The sequence below is a fragment of the Aquila chrysaetos genome, chromosome 12 (genome assembly GCF_900496995.4).
Source record: "Aquila chrysaetos chrysaetos chromosome 12, bAquChr1.4, whole genome shotgun sequence".
NCBI classification, from domain to species: domain Eukaryota; kingdom Metazoa; phylum Chordata; class Aves; order Accipitriformes; family Accipitridae; genus Aquila; species Aquila chrysaetos.
The window spans coordinates 33,170,791-33,187,775 of NC_044015.1; the positions used below are offsets into that span (position 1 = coordinate 33,170,791).

The window sequence follows — 16,985 nt, forward strand, 5'->3', positions numbered from 1 at the left end:
GATCTAATCGCCCAAGCATTTGCCCCAAATGTTTCCCTGCCAGTCAGTGACATTTCTGCGCCGTCTCGACTCTCCCTCCATCACCATGGCTACAACAGCCACCAATCCACTGGCGAGTCCTTGCAGGGTACCACCAAACCCTCTGGGAGATGCTACGAGAGCCAGCCCCTTTGGCAAGGAGACACTTTGGGGACCCCGGGACAGCCCATAGCACCAAAAATTCCCCTTTTTCTTCCTTCCCTCCTCCTTTTTATTTTCTCTTCTTCCTTTTATTTTTTTCTTCTTTTTTTGAAGCACAAACAATGGAGCTAAAAGGTTGGGTATCAGGCCGATAATCATGAATGACGTGTCGTTATTACACACCACACATTCATTATCTCCCACTCCAGCCATGTCACAGGCGGCTGGAGGAGGGCAGATAACGGGGTGCCTTCATGCAGATGGCTTATTATCAGGATGTTCCAGGAGGGGCTTTAAGACAGTTAGTGATGCTGTTTGCCAGTTAAAGATTAGAGACCCCAGAGAATAATTAACAATCCCAAAACCCAGTTTTTCTGCTGGATTCTTCTGCTTTCTCCCCCCTCCCCCATCCTCTTTAATCTATTCACTCTAGCAGGTGTAATAAAGCGATAAGGACAGGCTCCGGGGATGTTTGTTTGGCTACTACGGGTGTATAAACCAACAATGGATGGTATTTTACTTCTGGCTTTCAGTGGCTTGAATCGAGACCAAAAACTTTGCAGCCCCCTTGCCCACACACAGCCACCCCTACATGCTGCCCTCCCGGCTCCCACCTGGGTAGCTGGGCTCCTTCCCTGGCTCAAAGGACCACAACGGTGGGACAGGCTCCCTTTTTGCTTCTGGAGATCCAAATCACATCGCTTGGGTGTCAAGGTGCCCAATGCCAGGACATAAACCGCAGGCTACATTGCTCGGGCCCAGGGCTGGAGCTGGTGGTCCTTCCAGCAGCAGTTTACCTTCATACAGCAAGTCTTTAATTAAACTACCTTGGAAAAATTTATACGGAAGGTGTCTACCTGCCCAAGCTGCTCCAGGGTTGTGGTCACAGCTGGAACAGAAACATCTTAAACCTCCATGGCTAAAGAGCCTCGGGAGACATCAGGGAGGCATCAGAGTAAAGGCACCCTGTTATCTGGAGGTCCAAGAGATGAGCTGCACCCTCCTAGGCCATAAGGGAAAGCTGTGATACATCTTGTAACGAGGTGGTAATGCAAAAAGACCACCCTGAATATCTTCTGCCCAAAAGGAGACTATCCTGTCCACAGCAGGTCCCAACCCTGAACGTCTTCCTGAAGCCCAAGCTTCAGAGATACTGGCATTACAGAGTGGGGGGTAGGATGGGGTACCCACGGGTGTCCTTCCCCTTCACCGGTGGACATCGGGTGACTTGTGGAGGACACGGTCACCCCCTGCGCTGCATGGAGAGAGGTGCTGGGGAGGATTTGGGTCCCAGGCAAGTTGGCTCAGGGCCCTTCAGAGGGGTCACCGAGGCTGTCGGAGGTGCCCATCACCTGGGGGCTATCAGGTACAGCCCTGGCTCTGGAGGGCATCCCCCAGCTCACAGGGTCAGCGCAGCGGGTGCAAGCATCGGGATGCCAGAAGTTGCCTTCCCGATCACGCTCATCCTGCCGGGGAGGGATGAGACAGCATTGTGCTTTAAAAAGCATCCCCGACCCTATCAGCGAGAGATGAGATATCCTAATTATGGCAGTACAGGCGAGGATCCGGGCCGTATCAGCCAGAACAGAAAGGTAAACAAGAAATATAACAATGGACCCTTAACACTCATTAGCTGTGTCAGATAATACCTCACTTTTCTCCCTTTGGGGCTTAAAATCTAATTAAGATTTTCCAACAATAAATTTCATTTATGCTCGCTTCCTTTTGTTCTTTTTAGGATCACACCGAGAAGCAGCCATGAGCCAGCTGCACGGCTCGCGGGAAGGCAGCCTGCTTCACACAGCCAGCCTTGGGTCGTGCTTGACGGACAAGGGAAACTGAGGCAGGACGGCATCACAGACTGTGCGGAGGTGAGGTCCCACTGACGAGGTAACACAGTGGCTCTTGCAAAAGATGTTTTCCCCAGGAAAGTGAACTCTGAAGGGGCACTGGCTGGGATAAGGCCAAGCATCAAGGTTCCCGGGCTAGCCCAAAATGGGCAGCGGTAAAGCCCCATCCCTCTGCTTGCTTGGACCTAGGACTGCAGGAGGGATCCGTGGGGAAAGGGACCCACTGATCCCCCAGCACACCTCCACTCCAAACCCGCATCCAGGCACTGCCAGGGGAATGACTCGGGCATTCGTCACATATTCAGGGTGTGCACAGGGCAGGGAATAAACTCCCGCTGTTACTCATTATAAGGATGCCGTTTCTAACTCCTTTTGCAACCGAGAGGTAAAAATTAATGGGTTCCCCTCCTCTCGCCACACCCCCAGCCCAAGTGCTGATGCGGCGGGAACATGCAATGACTAATCCTCCTTAAACCCTGCTGAGCAAAGCATTACCGCTGAACTCCGGGGAGCTTGTTTTTTCCAAACCGGCGTGACGTTTGGCACCTGCAAGAGAAAAGTCAGGGGAGCAGCATCCATCAGGGGCACCAGTGGGGAGGTCCAGGTCCCAGCCTGGGGCTGGCTCAGCCTCCAGCTGCCCAAGGGAAGGTGGTAGAAGGGACCAGCTCTGACGTGATGCTGGGGACGGCAGCCGTCGTGCCTCTGAACCCGAGGGCTTGACCCCTCTAACCCTTCTGCCTGTTTTCTTCTACCCCATGCAATTTCCTCAACTGGAGCCATGATTTCTCAATGCCGAGTCTTGAGGGAATTTTTGAAATACTTGCCTACATGAGGCTTTTCTGAGAGTTGCCTTTCAGGGTGGGTCTGTTACGGGAAGGCTCCTGTGCCCAGATTTTTGTGTCACCACCCACTAGAGACATCAACAGCTTCACCTGTGGGAAGTGAGAGGGTGGCTCATGGCAAATGGTGGTACCAGGGTCCGGCTCCAGCTCCCTACTCTATCCCAGAGAGTTCCCAGCGGTGGGAAGTGGCCCGTTTTGGGCTGAGCTCCCCACCAGGACTGTCATATCTTCGGGGAATAGCATCAGGTTTTGGTGCTGTAGGAAAACAGGGTGTTTTGCAAGCCCCTGCCTTGGGAAGAAGCCTGCTGCCTGCACCGTGCTGGGCAGCACCTCCTCCAGGACAGGCTTGGGGCTTTTAAGGTCACTGGCAAGCGCAGAGGAGCAGGGAACAGCCCTTGCAGCAGGAAAGCCCGTTCAGGGTTGAAACACACAGAGCAGGAGCTCTGCTAGTGAGAGGCAAAGAGGTACCTCCAGCCCCAACGCCCCTCTGCCCCGTTCTGGCACCGCTGCCTGCAAATGAGCCTCCAAAGCACCTCCTGAGCAGAGGCCAGGGCACCTCCCAGATCCAAACCCTTCACAGCTGCTGTTGCACAGCAAGTCTAACATTTCCCCTTGCCTCGATGCTCAGCAGAAAGCGAGAGCAAGAGGTGGCTCAGGCACCTGATCTCCTCCTGCCACCTCCTCCCCCTTGCATTTGCACCACCCCAAGCACAGCGGAGACCCCAAACCACCCTGCTCCCTCCTAACCCAGGGACTGCTAAAAATGCCCCTCTTATAAACCCCCATCCCATCCCTTCCAGTCCTGCTCCACTTGCAGCCCCTGGGCTGCCTTTGATTGCAGAGCCCCTTAACCCTTTCCTCTCTGGTCAAGGGGACAACCCTGCACACCGCTTGGGCAACTGATGTCCCAGGGAATGCCACGGCGTTACAGGTCTCTCATTTCAATCTGTAAACGCCATGGCTTGGGAGCGCTCCTTGCTCCCATGGTGGCCCCAGCGCTGTCCTTGCCACAGCAAAAAACGGAGCCTGGTTAATGAACAGCCTGGCAGGAACAAGTTGCACCACGGCCAGCTGCCCCAAGGAGAGCCAGCACTGCCCCGGAGCAGCACCCAGCCACAGCCTGGCGACACCAGTAGGTGATTGCCTTCTGCAGCCTCCAGCCCTGGGAATGGTCCACAGTTGGCTGTGGGTCTGCGCCCTGTGGCCAGTGGGATTCAGGGAGCACTGCCTTTCACCTGTTAACCAGTGCTGGGAAGCGCTGGGTTGGTGCCGTGCCTCAGTTTCCCCATCTGGTAAACAATGCTCACCTCCCCGTAAGGTCCTTTGTGGCTCTTGGGCAGCCCAAATGCTGAGCAAAAAAAAATGCTCCACCTTTTCCTCTCCCCTCTTGACACAGAGACACACACAAAAGCACTCTTGGCTTCATCCAAGTGAGGAAATAAGAGATGGAACCTACCCAGGAGGGATCACGGGGGAGATGGGGGTGCTGACCTCTGTCTAAGCACCCTTCCCACCCCCACGCCACCTTCCCCGGTGTCCTTCCCTTCCCGAACTGCCCCAAGGCTGGGAGTGCTGCGAGATGCCAGAAAGTCCTTTGGGTGATTAGCAAAACGACCCTCTTTGCTGTCATAGGGGCAACAATTCTCTTTACTGCTCACAGGGAAGATATATACAGGGGAGGAGGTTTGTTCTAACATTAAAATGCATGGTGTAGGTCGTAAAAGGGAGGGTAAAACGGGGAGAAGAGAGCGGGTTTTTCATCAGCAGCTCCCCCGAGAGTGGCTGGGGGTGTGGGGAGGTCCTAGGCACCCAGCGGGGACCCCTCCAAGTCTGGAGCAGGTCAGCACCCCCCTGGGACTGGGGACGTCAGCCTTGCCAACCAGGTGGGGTGACCGCCAGGCAGGAGAGGTGGCACCTCCAGACATCTCCCGGGGACCGATGCCAGCGTGGACACCAGCCCCCGAGGCAGAAGAGCACGTCCCGCAGGTGGGAAGGGAAAAGATCAGGAGGTGGTGGTGCCGTGGAGAGGTCGGGGAGCCGCTGCACACCAGGGATGCCGGTGCAGAGGGTCCCTGCAAAAATGCCCATCGCGACAACGGGAAGCAAAGTGAGAAGAGGAAGGAGGTCGGCCGGCCGGAGCGCCTGCTACATGGCGGTGGTGATCACCCTCTCCTCGAGCTCCAGGACGTTCTCATAGGTGTGCTGGCTCTCTTTGGACCTGCGTCGGGAGGGAGAAGCACAGCTGTGAGCTCACCCCCAGCGAGACCAGCCACCCCAAAGCCACCACTGGGGCCCTGAGCTTTGCTGGTGCTGGCTGTGCATTGAGTGAGGGGTGAGGTGGGGAGGGCAGGAGGGGTCCCTCTGCCAGGAGGAGAGCCAAGAGCTGGGTGGGAATTGCTCTGATTTCTAGCGAGGGCTGTTTTGACAGTCAACATCTGCGTGGTGACCTATGGCCACTTCGGGTGGGTTCCTCTGTTTGGAAGGTGTGATGTAGTGTAAGAAAAATGTGGTGTAGCAGGTTGCAAGGTGGTGGATGGACCACGGGGCTCAACTGCAGGGATGGGGAGAGACTGGGGAGGAGGGGATACTCCCTCATTGCCTTCTCCTTAGCCCTGTGGAGACTAAAAGACCACACACCAGGTGCATGGGACATGTGAGACCCCGAGTAGGAGAAACCATGGCTCTGCATGTCTGAGCTGTCCCCAGGGGAACGGAACAGAGCCTGGGAGCCATGGGAAGGTGGTCTGAGCAAGTCCTTCACCTGAAGTCAGCTGCAGCGGTTAGGTATCTCCCTTCGTGGCCGTTGGACATGACAGCCTCCTGCTTGTCCTCGACGCTCACCGCTGTCTCGACATTTTCCCTGGAAGGGGGAGAAGAGAGGAGCTGAGACAGAGCAATGGAGGGGTCATGCCGGGGAGTAGCTCGCAATGGTGATGGCAGAGAGGAAGGGACTGCTCCGACACTACAGAGGCAATAAGGGACCTGGCTGTGTGATCCTGGCCTTGGACAGCCAGCTCAGCCTCCTTCCCAGCAGGACATAAGCGAGGGGAGACACCCTTGTGGCAGGTTTGCAGGGACCGTGCCTGGACACCCAGTGCCAGCCCCTGTCTCTGGAGCTGGTACTCCCAGTGACCGGCTGGCAGTCAGCAAGACTCATTTGTCAATACATGGGATTGTTTCCTCCTGTTAACTGGTTTTTCCAGTCTCCTTCTAGGTAATCTGTTGCAAAATAGTCCCCTATGGGTCCCAACTGACACCAAGAGAAATGTCGTGGAGGCTCTGCCAGTGCCACAGCACTGGGGCAGGATGGGTGCTCATGTGCACGTCCGCATGTGCAAAGTTGAGCTGCTTTCTCTCAGATGCAAGTCTGGATCACTCGCAGAAGGAACTACGGGGCAGGGACCAGGTGTTTGACCTAGCCAGAGCCTAAAAGCACGGCTCTGGAGCAAGCCCATGACCCAAATGGCGCTGGGGGGGGGTTTAGCTGCAGAGGGTGGGTGCAGGTCCACCCTTCATGCACATCCCTGCCTCCTCCAGCGTTCACCCAAGGGCAATTTCAGAGGTTTTTCCGAGGAACAGACTGGCATAAACAGGCAACGGTTTGAGCTGATAGCTGCTGTCACAGTGACAGCGCAGAGCTGGCAGTGCGCCAGGCTGCTGAGCCTCGCTGCCCGCTCTTCTGAAGAGAGGCCAGATTAATTAAAACAAGCCGCCATCCTCCGCCTCAAGCCCTTCTCAACATCCTCTGCCTCTGGGCTGGGAAGAGGCAGCCGGGCACGGGCAGAGGCGGAAAACACCATCCCTGCCTCCCGCTCCATGGGCTGGGGGCTCCTCCAGCTTGAGGACAAAGGTTCCTCTTTGGGAAACAAAGACTACAGTTGCAAATCAGGCCATATAAACACATATATGTATACACATTGCATTGTGCATTGGCCCTGAATGCATCCCAAAGGGCCCCCTTTAAATGCATCTGGGGCAGAAGCCGACCTGTTGAACTTTGGGGTACACCCCAAGTCGCCACCTCCTCAGCCTGAAGAGGCTGCAGGGATGTGCGGATACAAAAAGACTCCAGCAACTTTGGGTGCAAAGCACCAGTGCAGAGGAACTGGGAACTGGGCTATAGGGCACTTTTGCTCTTCATCCCCTGTTAACTTTGAGCTCAGGTTCAAGATCATATTGCTGCAGCTTAACCAGTTAGCCTGAGCAGGAGCAACAGCCTGTGGCTTTGCTCAGCCAGCAGCGGGCAAGAGGTAACTGGTCGCACAGAGCTTTTTTCTGATGGTTAAGGCCACCTTGGTCGCCTGTGCCATGGGCTCCGGGCAGAGAGTGCTGCCATGGCTCAGCTACCTCCTCTTCTCCCAGCTCTTCCCGGTGCCTTCTGCTGACTTGGCTCGGTCTGCTTTGCAAATTAAGCTGTTTTGGGCTTGTTTTCCCATAGATATAATGCACCCGGGAACTGCACCCCCAAATCTGTAGGAAACTAGGCTGAGGTCAGCCCCTTGAGACAAGTGCCCACATAAACCAGCCATGATGCTGCAGCTCTCCCATCCCCAGCACAGCTCTTCCTCACAGCATCGTCGGAGTGCTCTGCTTGGGGGTGCCCCTGTGCTGGGAGCAGCAGGGATGGACGGTGCATGCTCGCATCTGGCAATAAGTAACAGGGAGCGGAGACCAGGACAGGGAGTCTTTGCTCTCCCCGCCTGGCTCCTGGAGTAGTGATCACGGTGTTCCCAGCCCTGGCACGGGGACAGAGGCGGCTGGAAGTGACCCATGCAGAGGCAGCTAAGCCCAACCCAAAGCACCCCCCAGGGCTCCCACACTTACACTTTCTCCTTACACCAGAACCTATTGACCACGAAAGCGATGGCCACCAGGACTAGAAACACAACCACTGCGATGACACCCTGCGACCATGGCTGGAGACTGCCCCGGGCTGCAGAAAAAAAGAGGACACATGTTAGAAGTACATCCTCAGGCTTTATCCGCTTCGCCAAGCTTCTCCCATCCAGCTTCAGCAACGTCCAGCCAAAAGCTCCATCCTGCAAAGTCGAGCAAAGCATGTTGCTGTTAATCCAGGCTGGCTGACCTGGGCAATAGCAATGAAATAAAGTGCAAAGAACAGCAGTTGTGCTGGCATTTGCATGTGGAGCATGGTGCCTTGCAGCTTCGGGACCCCATATATACATATATATAATGTATGCAGTGGGGCACAGATGACTCTGGGGTGGGGGGACAAAGGGAGGGAGGATGTTTGCCCAAAGTGGCAGGGGAAAGAAGGTGGAGGGTCTTCAGCAAACTGTTTATTCTCCATCCCCAGATGCCACACACATTGTTCCCACATTATATTCCAAATACTGCCCGGTAAAATAAGGATCCCACAACAGGGACAGTGTCATTCTCACAGCAAACAGTTGCCGGCATGGATTTCAGTAAAATCTACTGTTCAACAAGTTTCCAGAGCAGCAAGATGATTTATGATGGGAAATTGAAGGCTGAAGCATTCAGAGCAACAGCCTCCATTGCAAAGCCCAGGCAGGGCTGGCGGGAGGTGGTGGTGGGTGATTGGGAGCTGACCACGGCATCCCTGGCTCCCCCAGGGTGGGATGGATGGCTTCACAGATTCATTTTTCTCTAGCTGGGCTCAAGTGGTGATGCAGCCACGGGCGGGAAGGCTGTGAGATATTCCTGGATAAGGGAGGATCTCAAGAGCATGGTGATGAGAAGAGGAAACCTTGTCCCAGTCCTTGCTGGGGCGGCTGTTCCTCGCCTCCCAACGGCTTTTGGGCAACAGAGTACTCAGATGTATTCAACCCCATCCTTAAGTGTTGTCCTGAAATCAGCATTCACATCAGCACCGAAAGGAGACCTTGTCCATGCGGACACATCCCTTCAGGATTTAATTACTACTTTATTCAGGCATGGCTTTTAGTCTTTCTGCTCATCGAAACACCAACCCTTGCACATAGGCGAGGTCCCTCTGCGTGGGCAGATGGGGCAGGTGGAGGATGCTCCCCGCCAGCCCCAGCATCAACCTCGGACCCAGTCCCTGCCACTGGCACCCACAAAGCGGAGCTGCCCCAGGATGAGTGCATTGGTACTTCAATCTGAATGGGGAGCTTTATGCTAGCTGAACACTTCATCTGTCTCATGGGAGACAAATCTCTGCTATAAACAGCAAATAATCTTTACTAGCGGCAATAAAGGTGGGCTGTACGTTCCACGTGTGCGAACTCCTCATCCACAGCCAGCTCCATGCCGGCTCTGCGCCTGCTGACAGTCCTCATCTCCTTCCTCTGGTTTTGGGGAGGGGGACTGTCCTTTGTTAAGGCTTCCAGCTCCTTGAATCCTTACTGCAAGAGGCTTTTATTTAAAAAAAAAAAACCAAACCAAACAAAAAAAAAAAAAAAAACCAAGAACCAAAACAAAGCTCTTTTTTCCTCTTGGAAGCGAAATCAGCCTGGCCGACTGATTCACTGTCTGTGCCAGTCCGGAAAGCGGTGGCACCCCCGGGCGAGCGGCCGGGAGAGCAGCCCTGAACACCGGCCTTCAGCCCCCCCCCACCTCCCCGCAGAGACACTTGCCATGTTTATTGCAAGGTCCCGGGGCCAATACTCAAGCGGGAGGAATTCAGGCAGAAATTCCCTCTTGTATCAGCATGTTTGGGCTGAAATCCCATCATATCAGCAGACTGCTGGTTGGGGTACCAGGGGGGCAGTGGCAGCGAGGAAAAGCAGAGCTTGGTCCCCTCCTGCCCCACCTGATGGGCAGGAGATGCTCCTGCCCCTGCTGCCCACCACCCCCGTGGGTGCAGCCCCAAACACACCTATTGCCTCCAGGCTGAGCTTTGGCCCGTTTTGCTTCCTCCCTCGCTCTGCCCTTGGCTGTTATCTCAGCCACAATTATTTATTAGTTGTGGTTTATTTTCCTGCCAGGGCCAGGGTTTCCAGCCTAAGCCTAGGAGGGGATGGTCGGGTCCAGCCCTCGGTGAGGCTTCTGCTGGGGTTAAGGGAGTTCAAGGTCAACCGAGGAATGAAGTCAGCGATGACTGAAATCGCCGAATTTGCATCTCGTGATCTTCAAGCAAAGGAGGTGAGAAGATAAGTGGTAGGAAACATCTTCCGAGCAGCCATGCTCAGGAGGTACTGTCTGGTTTTGCAAACCAAACCTTACTCAGACAGCTGTTTCCACCAGATTTCAGAGCATCCAAAGCCAAAAGGAAAACTACCAAACCAAAACCAAGCAGTTCTGGCTTTGAGAGACCACGTAGAGCCTGGCTGCGAGGGGAGACGAAGATGGCAGGGGAATCAGCTAATGCCTCCGCATCGGACTGAAATACCCCCGTGGGCATGGGGAACTTGCGTGGGCATAAGAAAGGAGGCATGGGACCCAGGCTGAAGCAAGAGCTTGATAGCATCTTCTCCGGGAGTGAGAATGTGGATGGCAGCCCTGGGGGGCACCGCCTGGCTGGAGCTCCACTGGAGCACACCTTGGTGCCCTGCCAGGAGGGATGGCCAAAAGGATGAGTCTCACTTGTGGAAATGGGACTGTGTTCCTGGAAAAATGCTTTACCGGGGATGTCCCTCCCAGGACAGTCAGTTCCTTGGGCTCTGCCACGTCTTCTCTGTTTCGCCCCACGGCAATGATGGGGTTTTCCCTCCCGAGCAAGATCTTCTAAGCCAGAGTAAGCAACGTGGGGTCTGCACGTCGACAGACGTGTGTCTGTACATCTGCAGCTACAAATGAGACCGAGGGAAGTGCCGAGGCCAATATAAGCCCTTGCACGTGCTGTAACTCCATTTCCATGCTCAACGGCTGGTTTGAAGACACAGATCTGCTTTTTGATACATTTTCCCTGAGTGCTTGGAAAGCATTGGCTGGCCCCTGTGTTTTCCACTCTCTGAGGAATCTCTACCAGGCTCTGAACTGTCATTAAAGGCTTTTTTTTTTTTTTCTCTTTCCAGGCAACAGCAAAACTTTCAATCCTGCTGACAGTGGAGACCCCAGACTGTTAAATCCTCAGCAAGTTGGTAAACAAATACAGGAAGAGCGGTCAGGGCTGGGGCATCAGAAGGAGAAGAGGGGAGGGAATTTTCCAGGACTTTGGCAGCATCAGATGAGTTTTAATTACTCCTCATTATTTCCAGCGTTAGACAAGTCCTTCCACAAATTTCCTAAAAATAATGCCTGGCCATAGGAAGTTTCTCCATTCAGTCTTCGGGAAGGGAACGGGAGGGCAATTTGCAGAGGAAAATATTTGCTCCCTCACCTCGGCAATGATCAAAATTACAGATTAACAGGAAAACCTGTGAGCTTGGGGAGTGACGCTTACCCAGGGACGAGAGCGAGAAGGAAGAAAGACAGAGAAAAAAAAAAAAGCCTTAAGAAAACAGATTACTCATCTCGGTGCACAGTCCTACCAGAGGTAAATCAGAGCTGCTTTATCTCTGTGTAAGCAGGAGAAATAAACCTCGGACGGCGGTTTTAGCCTTCGGCAAAACAGGTAGAAAGTCTCCCAACCCACCGGACACCCACCCGTCCCCATCGCCCGCCGATGTGAAGCTGGACATAAGCTCAGGCAGGATCTGGGATGTTTTTTCTCTTCCCAAGAGGCTCTTCCGCGGTTGTCCCTTGTCCCCAAAGCCACCCCACGGAGCAGCTCCCGCCTGCCCTTGTCTCGGCGCACCTTCCTGCCTTCCCCCCTGCCTCAGTTTCCCCGGGAGGTCAGGCAGCTGCCTGCACTTACCTTCCTGGCAGCAGGCAGGCTCCAACGCCAGGAGCAGCCCCAGGAGGAGGAGGAGGAGGAGGCAGCGGGCAGGCATGGCGGCAGGCAGGGCCGTGGGCTCTCGGGGAGCGGAGGAGCAGCCGAGCTGCGCTTGGGCACGCCGCCCTCCCACAGGAATGAGCGGCTTGGTCAATTATCAAACGTATTAACGAGGGAGGCTGATGCTCACACCTGGTTATTCAAATCCGGCTGCGGGCAGGGGTGGAAGGAGGTGCCTCTTTCTTTCTCCCGCGGAGGCGGCTGGCGGGGAATTTGGGGCACGGTGACTTGAACCTGACGGTCCCTTTAGGGCGTGGAAGGGGACTCAGCCACAAAACATTCGCATCGGCCCAGGAGGAAGAAACGACGGCCAGATGGGTCAACCTCTTCCCCAGCACGGCTGCGGTGCTTGGGGAACGTGGTTGCACAGGACCGGGGTGTCCCCCAAGCCCCCCTCCCTGCAGCGGGAGAGCCAGGGGCTCCAGCGATGCCCCAGCTCTCACATCCATTCCCACTCCGCGGGACCCCAGGTCCTGGGGATGCGGGGAGCTGCCCGGCATGGCCCCCACTCGCTTCCTTGCTCTTTTCTTTTCAGCGAGTGTCATTAACAACCCAGCAAAACACATTTGTGGCTTAAAAACATCCATTTAATAAACCAGACTCGATGCCTTCCACCTCCAATGCCTTGTTTAATGGAGAGACTGTTAAACAAAGCAAACACAGCATTCATTTTATTGAGCCTTCAGGGCTGTTTCCAAAATTTCTTTGACACCAGAAGAGGTAGAAACACCCAAAGACCCGCAGCAGATGCTGCAGGATGGCGAAGGTTGTAAGTCCCGAGTTAAGCAGCTTCCCAGCCCATGCCGGGTTTGGATGGCTGACAAACCCACCCCGCAGGAAGAATAAAAGCTATTTGGCTTCACAGCTGCACAACTCCAGCTACTCCTGAAAGAAATTTTAAAATTGTGAGCCAGTGGTTTCGTCGTCACTCTTCTCATGGTGTGTTGTAGCATCTCTGTAAGCCCAGCCCCGCAGGGCTGCTGAGCGTCCCCCTCAGCAGCACCTGAGCTCCCAGCCTCGGGGTCTGGCGATGTCCCCCCCCAGGGACCCCGGCTGGGTGCTGGGTCCCCATGCAGGCACCCACAAGGGACCCACGCTCAGGAATGTGCAGCACCCTCAGGAATACATACCCACCGGTGCAGGAATGCCCTCCTCTTTGCCCTGGATCTAGAATAACGTCATTTATCCTGAAAACAAGCCAGAGCTGGCTTGAGCTCTACCAGAGTGAAGGCCAGTTCCCGGCTGTCTCCCAGATTCCTTTCCATGGCCAAATGCCCACCTGCAACGTGGGATAATCCCATTCCCAACCCTGCTAGTTTTTGCTTACGAACTCCGTGGGGCAGGGACTCTCCCAGTGCACCCAGCAAGGAAGTGGCACGACAGGGACCTGCCCATAATAAGTCCCTATAAAAGCAATCTAATCCTGTTATGGCAAAAAAGGAATAGCTTGTGAAGAAATAAAAATGAGAGTGAACTTTGAGTTCCCCATGACTTGATTCCATGTTATCTATCCAGGAAAGCAGGCAAATCTTGCGATCTTTGCTGCCTGCTTGTTGCTTGTCTCTTAGCAAAAGCCCAGCAAAACACCTAGCTGTTTAGAGCAGGAGGCTTTATCAGCAGATCAGAAGTCCTAGAGAAGCCAGTCCTGCTGCTGCCCTTGGAAAATTCAAGGGCTGAGACATTTCTCTGCTATTGCTATGCACCCCCCAGTCACACCTGGGGCTGTGGCAGGTTGCTCACAGGGTTTCTTCTGGTCCTCCTCCACACGTCCTCCGGGTTGTCTTCTCACCCCAGGGCTCTGCCCAGCCCAGCTCCAGGGACCCTGGGCTGATTTTCCAAAGATAGGGATGTCTCAGGGATCCACCCGTATCCTACAGTGTGTAGAGGGGACAGGACATGACAAACCAGACCCCGAGATGAAGGCAGGGCTGCTGTGCCTTCCAGACAGGGGTCTTGCTGTTGGCTCCCTCCTGAGGAGCAAATAACACTTTACCACTGCTCATTCCCACATTTATCAGAAATTTAAGGAAATTGAATTGTTTGGGGCTTGCTGATGAGGCCAGGGAATCGCTCGTTTGCTTATCTCAAAGCTCCCCTGTGCTCCAATGCATCTTCTTTAGCCCCAGGCAGCTATTAGGAAGGTATGCGCTCTTGTGGCCGCAAGCTCCCTGCTTGGTTGCATATCCCTGGGATCGGCCTGGGGGAATGAAAAATAGCAAGTCACTGTAATGGCAGCAGCCCTTTTGCAGGGGCAAAGTCCAAAATTTCAGCAAATAATTTGCTATATGGTTTCTCCTTTTGTCATTCTGGCCATGGCTTGGGACCTGCAGAGATGACAAGCTATGTGTTTCTGCTGCAGCACACTGGAAATGTTGCTGTCTCTCTCATTTAAGCCTTCAGCATCACCCAGCTGTGGTGAGTCAAAGCCCTACAGGTCCATTTTATGAGTGAGGGAAACTGAGGCACAGAAAGGCAAATCACCTTGGCAGGATTTAGTCAAACCCAAGTGGAGCCAGAGCCAGCTCAGTTCTCTCTGTTGTGGTTTAACCCCAGCCAGCAACTAAGCACCACGCAGCCTCTCGCTCGCTCCTCCCGCCTCCCAGTGGGATGGGGAGGAGAATCGGAAAAAAAGTAAAACTCGTGGGTTGAGATAAGAACAGTTTAATAGGGAAAGCAAAAGCCACATGCACAAGCAAAGCAAACCAAGGAATTAATTCACCACCTCCCATGGGCAGGCAGGTGTTCAGCCATCCCCAGGCAAGCAGGGCTCCACCACACATAACGGTTACTTGGGAAGACAAACGCCATCACTCTGAACATCCCCCCCTTCCTTCTTCTTCCCCTACCTTTAAATGCTGAGCATGACGTCATATGGTCTGGAATATCCCTTTGGTCAGTTGGGGTCAGCTGTCCCAGCTGTGTCCCCTCCCAAATTCTTGTGCACCCCCAGCCTACTCGCTGGTGGGGTCTTGTGAGAGGCAGAGAAGGCCTTGGCTCTGTGTAAGCGCTGCTCAGCAATAGCTAAAACATCCCTGCGTTATCAATTCCAGCACAAACCCAAAACATAGCCCCATACTACCTACTATGAAGAAAATTAACTCTATCCCAGCCAAAACCAGCACACTCTCCCAGGGATGCACGTAAGCATTTGCCAATACAACCGGTCTTGCACAAAGCAAGTCTTGGAATTTCAGGATTTATGCTGATATCCTCTAAAAATTGGCGTTTTTTTCCCCTAAGAAATATGTCACTTTTAGCCAAAATTAACATTTGCTCAGAGCAACATTCCTGAGCCTAAAATGTGTTCCTGGTTGATATGGCTCAGAGCACAGATGCCAGTTCCTCTTTGAAAAACGTTGTGGGGGTCTGTGTTTTAATGGAGGTTATTTTTCTTTCTCTTTCAGTTCCTTCCTTCCTTCATCCCTCCTTCCTTCCCTCCTTCATCCTCTCTATCTCCTCCCCCACTCTCAGAAAGAGCCATAAAAATAAAGAAAATATATGAGAGCAAGCCTAAACATCCCCTAAATAAGAGATTATATTTTTCCTAGGAAAAAAAAAGTAATGATGAATTTGTTACATTTCAATAGCTGCTCCAAAAAGAAAAGGAAAAAAAAAAAACCAACCACAAACCCAATTTTTAATTGCTTGTTTCTTTTGACATTTGCCATCAAACCCAGATATTCCTTGCTTGCCCCAGAATTCTCTCATTTCCCACTGACACTGGCTTTCAAATCCTGCCTGGGATGGATGCTGCCAGGGGAGAGCCAGGAGCTACAACTGCTATGAAAAGGGCATTTTCTTGGCCCGGTGTGCCAGTGTGGATAAACGGCAGCTGAAAAAGGCAGCCCCTTCTCAGGCTTTTTGTCCATCACAGCTCTGTACCCCACTTCCCCTCTTTAAAAATGCCTTTAAACAGCAATATATTTTCTTGTTTATGTGCTGATGAAAACCCTGGTGTCAATGGTGTGACAATGGGGCATCGCCCCGCACCGGCCCCGTCCTCCCCCACCAGCCGGGGCTTCAGCTGGGCCATTTGTTCCCCTCCTGCACACACACACAGGGCCGAGAAAAAAACCACCTCTCAGCATTTTATTAGACATTTTATTAGACCATTCATGAATCTCCCAGGGCTGATGCTAATTGCAAGCCTTGAATAAGCAGCAGGGAGAGTGGGATGGCATGGTGGTGGCTGTGATCCTTCCTGGACCCTCGTTTGGGGAGGATGTGGATTTTCCCCTTCTCCTCCCAGGCAGCCTGGATGCTCCGTCGGTGTCAGTCAGGACCGTTCCTGGCAGGACACTCGCTGGGAGCTGGTACCCTGCAGCCATCTGAGATGGGTCCCACACATGGCACCGGCATCGGACACCAGGTATGCCCTTCATTTTCCCTCGAGATCTGCTCAGTAACATCACCACGGCCCATGCATATTTCCTGGGACCCTCTGGATGACGTTTTTTTACACCAGTTGATTTTTGGCTCGGATCTCTGGGCCGCATTCACACCGGCCACCGGCTGTGCTGGGGCCTGATGCTGCTGCTCCGTACATCTAAGGGCAGCAATGGGCTCTCTCCTCTATCCAGCTGCCTGTTTGCACACAGCTGCCAGGATTTGTCCTCTCTGAGCTCCCTGCTCTTCTGTCCCTGGGGTCCGTAGCTGCCAGGGGTCTGACAGCACATTCACAGCAGCCTCAGGCCCTGCAACCTTGGAAAATTAGGCTGAGAAAACACCTACCTGATCTGCCCCACCTTGCCCTGGGGCTGGGAGGAATCAAACTAAAAATCCCTGAAATAAGAAGAAATTACACCTGCCTTATTGCTGGGGGATAAGGCTGCATCCGTGCTTCTCCCTCTGCTTTCCCATCTGTTCAGAGGGCGTATTGCACCCCTAATCACCTCTGAGCGCAGGGGAAAGTGCCGCTGCATTGCTGGAGTGGCAGATAGCCGGGATCCCTATACGTGATGCTCAGAAAGGGAGAAGGGAGCTGACTTCGCTCTGGATATTCCCTCCTGCCCAGCGATATCGAATGGAATGAATAATTTACTATCCGATCATCTCTAATCTTCGTCCCATAAAATCAGCAGCAAGCTGGGAGGGTTTTTGAAGCCTCCAGCTGCATTTGCTGATAAGACATGAGGCAGGAAAGATTGGAAGCCCATAAAAATGATAATCTTAGGCTTCAGTGTAACTTGGTGGAAGGGTTTTCTCCTGTCCTTTCATTAAGGATGGATTTCGTGATCTTCCTTAAATAACAACAAGCCTTCTCATGAGGAATCTCCCACCCGAAAACTGATT

General features: G+C 53.6%; 1 protein-coding gene and 1 long non-coding RNA gene across 4 annotated transcripts; one reads left to right on the forward strand and one right to left on the reverse strand.

The window, feature by feature from the left end:
- Nucleotides 1-1,029: 1,029 nt before the first annotated feature.
- LOC115349005 lies at nt 1,030-11,234 on the forward strand. Of its 3 annotated transcripts, none has more exons than XR_005933684.1 (4): nt 1,030-1,772; nt 1,919-2,051; nt 9,805-10,553; nt 10,834-11,234. It is a non-coding gene; the product is annotated as an uncharacterized LOC115349005 (long non-coding RNA). The 3 variants fall into 3 exon arrangements; XR_005933683.1 differs by having other exon boundaries at nt 9,805-9,961; nt 10,064-11,234; XR_005933682.1 differs by having other exon boundaries at nt 9,805-11,234.
- On the reverse strand, nt 4,492-12,050 carry PDZK1IP1 (PDZK1 interacting protein 1). The gene is made up of 4 exons (XM_030032660.2): nt 11,616-12,050; nt 7,697-7,805; nt 5,634-5,732; nt 4,492-5,090 (listed from the first exon to the last, which is right to left on the reverse strand). Exons 1-4 carry the CDS (start codon nt 11,689-11,691, stop codon nt 5,018-5,020), a joined length of 357 nt encoding a protein of 118 aa, XP_029888520.1. The 5' UTR covers nt 11,692-12,050; the 3' UTR covers nt 4,492-5,017.
- Nucleotides 12,051-16,985: the final 4,935 nt, after the last annotated feature.

What these genes read in the sequence shown, in the direction of transcription:
- PDZK1IP1 (XM_030032660.2), bottom strand. Translation starts at nt 11,691, where the DNA reads ATGCCTGCCCGCTGCCTCCTCCTCCTCCTCCTCCTGGGGCTGCTCCTG. An exon ending in GCCTGCCTGCTGCCAGGAAG is followed by an intron (nt 7,806 to 11,615) that starts GTAAGTGCAGGC and finishes TTTTTTCTGCAG; the next exon opens with CCCGGGGCAGTCTCCAGCCA. An exon ending in ACCGCTGCAGCTGACTTCAG is followed by an intron (nt 5,091 to 5,633) that starts GTGAAGGACTTG and finishes CTCCCGACGCAG; the next exon opens with GTCCAAAGAGAGCCAGCACA.